This window comes from Mastomys coucha, unplaced genomic scaffold, assembly GCF_008632895.1.
Source record: "Mastomys coucha isolate ucsf_1 unplaced genomic scaffold, UCSF_Mcou_1 pScaffold15, whole genome shotgun sequence".
NCBI lineage: Eukaryota > Metazoa > Chordata > Mammalia > Rodentia > Muridae > Mastomys > Mastomys coucha.
In genome coordinates, this window is record NW_022196897.1 from 73,100,459 (window position 1) to 73,110,176 (window position 9,718).

Below are 9,718 nucleotides of genomic sequence, written 5' to 3' on the forward strand. Positions count from 1 at the left end.
ACTTTAAGAAAAAATAATGGTACATCTACATGTTTTTATTTGTTAATATTACAATCTGCTCCTTTGTTGAAATTTAAATTTCTTAAAATTTCTTAAATTTTCCTGGTAGAATTTTTAGAATGTCTTGTATAAAGTATCATGTTATCTAAAACCACAATTTTAAAATTATTTGCCTATTAATATAATTTTTATTTCTATTCTTTGTTTATTACTTATTTTAACTTTGAACAGTATATTAATTAGAGATGGGGATAAAGAAAATACCAGTCTTTTTCCTCTTTGAATTGGGATGAGTTATATATACCCTTTATTATGTTGAGGTGTCTTCTCTGTAATTCTGTTTTAAGACTTTTATAAGAATAGAATGTTGGACTTATCCAAAGCCTTTTTGTATATATACAGATGATCATGTAATTTCTAATTTATGCAACCTCTTCCTTTATCAGTTTGTATATTTTAAACTTTCTCTTCACTTCTGCCATAAAGCCAAGTTGATCAGGGTGAATGAACACCTAAGATGATATTTTTCTTATTGTTGAAGAGTTTCATAAATGCATATAATATATTTTGGCTATATTTAATTCTCAAGTGTCCCTGAAACTTGTCTTAGTTTTGACCCCAACCTCTTTCAACCTCATGTACAATTTGGGCTGGCCATATGTGAATACATGAGTTTGAGAATTCCCAGCTAATGTTTCTGTCTCTATCATCATGAGCTATAGCCTTAAAGAAAACTGATTCTGCTGGGATTACAAGCTGATACAACCACTCTGGAAATCAGTATGGCAGTTCTTTATAAAATTAGATGGAGTATTTACTACTTGAGTACTATCACTCCTGGGAATATACTCCAAAGATGATCCAACATGTAATAAGGAGACATGCTCCACTGTGTTCATAGAAGCCTTATTTTTAATAGCCAGAAGCTGGAAAGAACCTAGATGTCACTCAACAGAGGAGTGGATACAGAAAATGTGGTAAATCTACCCAATGGAGTACTGTTAAGATATTAAAAACAATGAATTTATGAAATTCTTAGGGAATTGGATGAATCTGGAGAATATCATCCTGAGTAAGTTAACCCAGTCACAAAAAACCACACATGGTATGCACTCTCTCATAAGTGAATATTTGCCCAGAAGATTGGAATACCCAAAATACAATCCACAAACCACAAGAAACTCAAGAAGAAGGAAGACCAAAGTGTGGATACTTCGATCCTTCTTAGAAGGGAGGAACAAAATACCTATGGAAGGAGTTGCAGAGACAAAGTATGGAGCAGAGACTGAAGGAATGACAATCCAGAGACTGCTCAACCTGGGAATCCTTCCCATATTCAATCACCAGACCCAGACACTATTTTGGATTCCACCAAGTGCTGGCTGACAGGAGCCTGGTATAGCTGTCTTCTGAGAGGCTCTGACAGTGCCCAACTAACACAGAAATAGAGGCTCACAGCCATTGGACTGAGCATACAGTCTCCAATGAAGGTAGAGAAAGGATCCAAGGAACTGAAGTGTTTGCAGCCTCTTAGGATGAACAACAATATGAACTATCTAGTATCCTCAGAGTTCCCAGGGACTAAACCACAACTCAAAGAGTACACATGGTGGGACTCATGGGTCCAACAGCATATGTATAGCAGAGGATGGCCTAGTAGGTCATCAATGGGAGGAGAGGCCCTTGGCCCTGTGAAGTTTTTGATGCCCCAGTGTTGGGGGGATGCCAGGGCCAGGAAGTGGGAGATGATTGTTGAGCAGGGGGATGGGGGGAGGGAACAGGGTTTCTTTGTTTTGTTTTTGTTTTTTGTTTTCAGAGGGGAAACTGGTAAAGGAGATATCATTTGAAATGTAAATAAAGAAAATGTCAAATAAAAAATTAAAAAAATAAGAAAAATTATTTTCAATAAAAACACCTTTTATTTCAATACACAAACACATGTAGATATGGCATAAGGTATTTTAGCTTAAGCTAGTTTACAAGTTGTCATATATAAAATATAATATTTAAAAATATGTCTAAATTTAATAGACAAGGCAAGCATTTTATGTTTATTGGAAGTTGTACCTATATAATCACATATAACCTATTTTAGGTGACCTGTATGAGGAGAAGATAGCCAATTTTATATTTATCTTAACTGAAATACAAGTTTTCAATTCAGAAACTATCTATATTTTTACATATACAGTTGACCTATGTAATCAACTACTAAGTGTTCTAAATTATAAAACACACATGGGTGGGGAAAAAAAGGAAAACCACATGTTAAATGAATGGAAAATAGGAAAGAGTCCCAAAAACCTGAAATAGCAGATTCAGAGTCAGAAATGACAAAATCCAGTAAATGTATGAACTACAAATGTTTTAAAATCATTATTTTAATAACAAAAATAAAACAATAGGAATATGAAAAACAAATTCTGGGAAACAAAGATACCAGAAGGAACATAAACCCTTTCAATATAGATGTATATTTATGTATAATTTATCCAGTTTGTGAAACACCTTATGAAAAATGAGGTGATTCCATACATATTGCATAACTTTAAGTAAAAATAAATATTCATCCTGTCTGATAAATTTCATGTCAGTCAAGAAAATATAAATTTACTATTAATTATTAGTCTTAGTGTGTCACCTTTTTAAAATGTGAAAATGTAGTTGATAATTACCTGTCATACTATCACAGGGATGGGAGTTCAGTCTCCAGACCAATAAAAGGCACAAGGCAAGTAGGTATATAACAAAAACCTTTGTGTAGGGTAACAGAAATACTTGCATTCTCAGAATTCCTGACAGACATCCTAGGCAATAAGCTCATCCTAAGTTCAATAAGAAAACTACTCTCAAAAACTAATGTGGAGAACAATACTTAAGAACACTTGACATCGAATACTGGTCTTCCCTTCCCCATGCATCTTCAAGCATACATGCATACAAACACAAACACATACAAACATAGGATATTATCACTCACATACTACTTATACATACATGCACATAGAAAATAATTAATAAAATGAATTGAATACAAATCTATTAATGAACTTATTTTAAAAGCAATTCTACATACACAGTTTATAATATAAAAGAAATTAACTATGGGTATTGCAATTAATTAAGTCTAAGAATTGTATGGCTCTCAAGGGCTTAATAAATATACACAAAAGGGACTCTACTGCATCCAGATTTTGAACTTGATAGATCTACAGTATGTCATGTCTAAAATCACAAAAGATACAACTACTGATTTGTCCCAATAACTAAGAGGACTTTTGTTCATAGTTCGCTATGATAAAGAGATGATCAAACAATGAACTCTCAAGTGTATGAATCATTCTATTAATGAGTACACAGAAAAATTTGTTCTATGGGACATACACTGACAAACATTCAGTTATTGAATGAGAAGAACGTGCTTCAGAGTGTCAATAATTTTTAACTTTTCTCTTTCTGAACTTTAAATGTTTACAAAATTGTCACTAGCACATTGTGATATACAGAGCAACATGATTTTCCTATAACTTAATGCATCTTCAGACAGTTATGTAAAATTCAAATATGGAAACAATTTAGTGTATTCCTTTTAAGGTAATTACATGCTTGTGCATTAAATTTCCAAAAAGTAATTTATAAAACAGCATAGAATATTCTATAAGAAATGATAGTCATTTAAAATATGTTAGGATTTGAATTTATTATTAATCACAATAAACCACATTTTAATATTTCAAGTATATTAGTTACACCATCTTATCACATGCAAATGGATTTATTGTTTATCTTGTACTGCTGAAGTAATTTAATACTAAATTTAGTTCCTTGTAAAAAAACTACTTAAGAAATTGACTGCAAATTAGATAGTAATCTCTGAAAAGGTAGACATTGCCTAAATTAACTTTTCATTATATTTATCTAAATATTATCTAAGTATGAAATTTTATACAATATGGGTTTGTGAATTTCAAGCATGTTTTCTTATGCTGCAAACTAGTATTCCTCAAAACAAAACAATATGATCCATGAAATTCAGCCAAGAAAACTAACATTTAAACTGTGTTCCTGGTAATTACCAACCTATGTTTCTATGATAAAAGACCCAAACAAATAGAAATGTAAAAATGATTATACTTGTTTATGGAAACTCAGTAAGGGAACATGAAAGTAGGAACAATGTGACTGACTGTTTATCTTAACTTCCAGGATCCTTGTCTTTTCTTCACTAATCTAACAACAGCACTTTTGACTTCTTTGTTTCTGAGACTATAAATAAGTGGATTCAGCATGGGGATCACAATTGTGTAGAAAATAGAAGCTACTTGATCCTTTCCCAAAGAATATGACTTACTTGGCTTTAAATAAGTAAAAATCAGACTGCTGTAAAAAACAGTCACTCCGAGGAGATGAGAGGCACAAGTGGAAAAGGCTTTTTGCTTTCCTGAAGTAGAATTTATCTTCAAAATAGTAGAAAGAATGGATATATAGGATACAGATATTGTGATAAGGGACCCCAGGATTGTGGAACCTGCAAAAATGAATATAATGATTTCAACTACATGTGTGTCACTGCAAGACAGAGATAGAAGTGGAGATGTGTCACAATAAAAATGACGGATGATGTTGGATTTGCAGAAATGTAGGGTAATCATGCTAAACATGGTTACAGAGGAATCCACAGCTCCAATTACATAGGACCCAGTAAGGAGAGCAAGGCAGCATCGTGAAGACATAATAACTGGGTAATGTAAAGGGTTGCAGATGGCTATGTAGCGGTCATAGGCCATTGAGGAAAGCAAAAAACATTCAGTAGCTGCTAAGAGGATGAAAATGTACAGTTGGGTGAAACAATTTATGTAGGAAATACTCTTGTTTGCCGTTAGCAGGTTCTCTAACATTTTTGGTGTGATGGCAGTTGAATAACTGAGGTCAAGAAATGACAGATTGGTAAGGAAAAAATACATTGGAGTGTGAAGCTGAGCATCTATATAGATGATCAACATCATGCCTATGTTCCCCAGAACAGTGACTAGGTATATCAAGAGAAACAGTACAGAGAGGACCAGCTGTATTTCTTTCAAATCTGTCAATCCCATGAGGATGAAGTCTGGTTTATTTGTGTGATTCCAGGTGTACATAGTCAATGACCCTAAATGATGAGAAATCAAAGGTAATACTTATGTTGTATGATAACAGAGATGATTATCACTGTACTTTCATAATTACAGTATATGACTACACCTAATCATATTTCCAAATAGAAGTACAAAGCAGAATTTGATTATGATATTGTAAGTATTATTGTGTGCTATAAAGCAGAAAATGAATGCTACTCTAAATAATTTATTTTTATGAATTTCTCTGCATGAAATGTTTTGTATGTGCTCATATTAGTCCCATATTTTAATCTAGAAGGTGGAAAAGAATCAGTTAATTTATGAATTCATTGGAACACAACACAAATTCTCAATGAGTCTGTGATCATGTTAAAATTGTGAGACACCAAAGTATTTTAGTCACACTCTTAGTTCAGTAAATTTAAAGAAAATATCATGCATTTAATTAACAAAGATAGAACACATCTTCAATATATTTCCAGCTCTTTTCAATATCAATTAAGTCTAACTATACTTTACTAAAAGTTAACAGAGTACATTAAGACAAATAACTATTTAAAAATGGGCTATTATCTTCTGATAGTTTCAAACGAATTTTAACTAAAATTATTGTATTGAAATATGAGTCAACACTGGTATAATATCCTTCCATCCCCTTGAAGCTCACCATAATCCTGTTACTTCTGTGCATGCCAAATTATATTTGCACATATATTTTAAAATATAACCTTTATTTTATTTGCTTCAATCTCCACAATTTTAAAAATACTTACTCGCAATGTCAAAGTTGACAGAAAAACAACAGGGAAAATATTTCCAATATCATGTGTCTGAAAACATTCAACTTCCAAATTATCTCACAATTAAAATAGAAAATTTACTTAAAGATCTGAACACATCTGCCCTAGATCTTTTGTTTTCCTTAGTATTATTTTTTCATTCTTTTTTGTACTCATTTTTAAAAAAAAAATACCAGGAGGATATTAAATTATCCTTTCCTCAGGTCTTAGGCAAAAATCAATTTTTAAAGAAAATTTATGGCTTAAATTTATTCCATGAGTGAGTATAAATATCAGGACAACAGTCTATACTTTTGTCCCTAGTTTATGATTGTGGAACTTATCACATAAAGTCACGAGCATCACGTAACATGGTCATTCTCAGGAGGCAATTTCTAAACCAAGTTTATTGGCAAACTTTCAAAGACTGAGGTCAAAAGAATTCAGCAAAGGTATTGCTTATTCCTGGGAGCTTTATAAAGAATATAATAACTTTTTTTTCCTGATGTACTACATTTATTCACAGTTTCTTTAATTCAATAAATTTATAAGGTATAATATTTATAAAACACTCTTCTCACATTTCTTTCCTATTTTATCTTCTTAATTTTCTATATTTATTTTATACCCTTTCCCATTTGCAGCTTAGTAGTTTAGATAGAAGAGAAATTTATTTTTGAATTTAAAGTACTTACTTTGTTAATGAGATAATGATTGAATAATAGAAATTTTTTTAGAAAAAAGTTATATTAAAGAAATGATTTTGCTAGAGTTAGAATATATTGATTAAAAACAATAAAATATATGATCTTATTACTGGAAAGTGTAGTTCTTACCTCTCATCAAGGAATTTTACTATGGAGCAGAAAGATACCATTACAGGAAGTTACAATCTATTAAATTGCAACTGTTCAGGAGCCCAGTCCTAACTGATAAATTTATAAAACAATTCCAGCAGCTAAAGCTCATAGATTATTTCAAAAGAGAGAACAGAAATATTAGAAGGGCCAGAGGAATAGGGGATTTGCTATGAGAAGGAGTGCCTTTAAGATATCAGAAGCTAAACTTATGAAGTCTCTTCAAAAGTTCTGCTTAAGCATGGGCTGAACTAGACAATAACAATAGACATCCCATCTTGGATCAGGAAAGCCATATCACCCCTTGGCATGGAGCCTAGTGACTGGAAATGATACAATACACATCTTCAACCAGCCATGCTCATTGTTGGTCTATTGAAAATTCCTAGAAAATTAAAAACAAAGAAACAAACAAAAGAAAACAAAAACCTGTATGTTCTTTAACTGATGAGTGGATAATGGAAATGTGATATATATTCATGATGGGATACCATTCAATTCTAAGAAAGAACAATCACAATGGTGCAAAAAAATTAATGAAACTAGCAAAGATCATGTTCAGTGAGGAAACTCAGAAATTTACACCTAGAAAGATATATGCCTTATACTTATGTTCTTTCTCATCTGAACCTCCTAATTCCAAATCATCAGATGTTAGTATATATCCATGATCAACTAAAGAAACTGGAAAAGAAAAACAGGAACACTGAAATGCTGGGGGAATAGGGAACAATGAAGAGGAAAATAACAGTGTACAAGTGATTTGTTGGGAGGAACATGCTGCAAATGGAAAAGGGTATAAAATAAACATAGAAGTTTAGGGAGATAAAACAGGAAAGAAAGTTAGGAGGAAGGATGCCTGAGAATGTCAAAAGAAATAATACTTTTAAGTATTTACCTAAAAATACTTATAATGCATGTAAACTTGTATATAAATAAACATATATCTAAAATGATATTTTCTTACTGGCTGAAAATGCTTCCTCGAATGATCAATGGCTATCTAACAAGAAACACATCAGGCACAAGAAGTTCTCATTTTACTTGTTAATCTGGGCTGTCTGAGAGACCCCTTCAGAACAATAAAGGCTATTACTATTTTCACCAATTTCCCTAAGAAGTCAAAAGACCTATTTTTGGAGAAACCATGGACTTCAGACACAGGGCCCAGGGGACTCTGAGCCAAAACTGACTGACAAGGTAGTTTCTCCCTAGGGACTAGATTTCATCGTACCAGAAGGTGCTATACAAATTTTAATGAATGACAGCAACCAACAGAGCTATACATCTATGATATCTATGAATCACAGGGAGAAACAGAACTGATAACAACAGCGACAACAACCAAAACATCAACAAACCTAATGGTGAATGTTATACTTATGTTCTTTCTCATTTGAGCCTCCTAATTCCAAATCATCAGATGTTAGTATATATCCATGACCAACTAAAGAAACTGGAAAAGAAAAACAGGAACACTGAAATTCTGGGGGAATAGGGAGTAATGAAGAGGAAAATAACAGTGTACAAGTGATTTGTTGGGAGGAACATGCTGCAATGGCTCATACATCAAAGAGGTAACTAACAGCTCTCTCATTATATTTAAGATTGATGCAACAATAAAGAATCAATGCCTAGTCCTGGACACCTAAACAGCTACTAAGATCCAGTGAAATAATGGATCTGGGAGAAGAATCTACAACTACAACTTTAATAAAACAGTATAATTTGTAGCTGTATCCTTATTAGTTTTCTTACGCCACAGATCATCGACAATCATCATGGAGATTTCTTTTTGTAACTGACAAAGGTAACTTAAGAAAAACATACCCAATCAAAATACTCCCATTCCTAAACTTCAAACGTTATTGAGGACAAGGTGACACACAAAATGAAAGAGTCAGAGGAACTCAGTATTTGCTGTGAGATGGTGTCTATAATGAATATTAGAAGGTACATCCATGAATGTTCAACATCATGAGATGAAAAGATACAATAGATACGCAAAATACATGGGGAGCCCAAAAGGCTTCATCCCTTACTCAAAAAACTAGAGGCAACAAAGGAATTTGGAAAATGAGTGAAATATATATTTTTAGGGAAGATAATGTCATGGGGACGGCTATGTTAATACAAAATGGGAGACTCCCTTTCTCAGAGGATTTTCCCTGTCTCTTCCTGTCTGAGATTGTGCCTTTGTCTGGCCTTGTGTGAAAAGGCATCTCATATAGACCTCTCTGCAAAGCTGCGTACTCAACACACACATGCCACTCTGGTTTTCTACCAGCCTGATAATTAAGTGCTGTACTATGACAAATCAGCCCTTCTTATTTGTTTGATGCCATGACCTATTGGCTCTTTACAACATACCTGTAAATACTCAATCCCTGAAAGAAGAAAAAAGGTTCATCTTATTGCAGGCATCTCCAGAGGTCATCCCATTCATACACATGGCCAACCTAATGCTGGTCTCCACCTCTACCAACTTTCTCTTCTGAGTCTGTTAGGCAACAGCCTCAGAGGAGAAAGTGGGGAGTCACAGGCCACAGATGTTCTCTAATAACAAATGGCCAGCCCTGAAAATATACATTCATATAACATTATACAGATTGAGCAGGCTATATTTATTTACCTACAAACCTTTATGTGTACACACACACACATGTATTTATAACAATTAATGGAAAAGAGATCATGAACTTAAAAAAAAAAGCAAGAAGAGATATATGGAAGAGCCTTGATTCGGGAAAGTAAAAAGGAAAATTAAGTGATTACAATAACAAGAGGAAAAAATTATTCATAGAAAAAAATCACATTTCTAAAACCCACCTTTTTTATTATTAGATATTTTCTTATTTACAATATCTCCTTTCCCAGGTTCCTCTCCCCCACAAAAATATAAAAATAAAATAAAATAAGAAAAAAAAATTAAAAAAACCCAAGAACTAAATCAATCCCCTGTTCT

The 9,718-nt window shown here is 32.9% G+C and overlaps 1 protein-coding gene across 1 annotated transcript; it reads right to left on the reverse strand.

The window, feature by feature from the left end:
- Nucleotides 1-4,105: 4,105 nt before the first annotated feature.
- Nucleotides 4,106-6,213, reverse strand: LOC116092107 (olfactory receptor 8H1-like). Its single transcript, XM_031373464.1, has 2 exons — nucleotides 5,891-6,213; nucleotides 4,106-5,149 (listed from the first exon to the last, which is right to left on the reverse strand). Exon 2 carries the CDS (start codon nucleotides 5,136-5,138, stop codon nucleotides 4,191-4,193), a length of 948 nt encoding a protein of 315 aa, XP_031229324.1. The 5' UTR covers nucleotides 5,139-5,149; nucleotides 5,891-6,213; the 3' UTR covers nucleotides 4,106-4,190.
- Between the last annotated feature and the right edge of the window lie 3,505 nt (nucleotides 6,214-9,718).

What these genes read in the sequence shown, in the direction of transcription:
- LOC116092107 (XM_031373464.1), bottom strand. Translation starts at nt 5,138, where the DNA reads ATGTACACCTGGAATCACACAAATAAACCAGACTTCATCCTCATGGGA.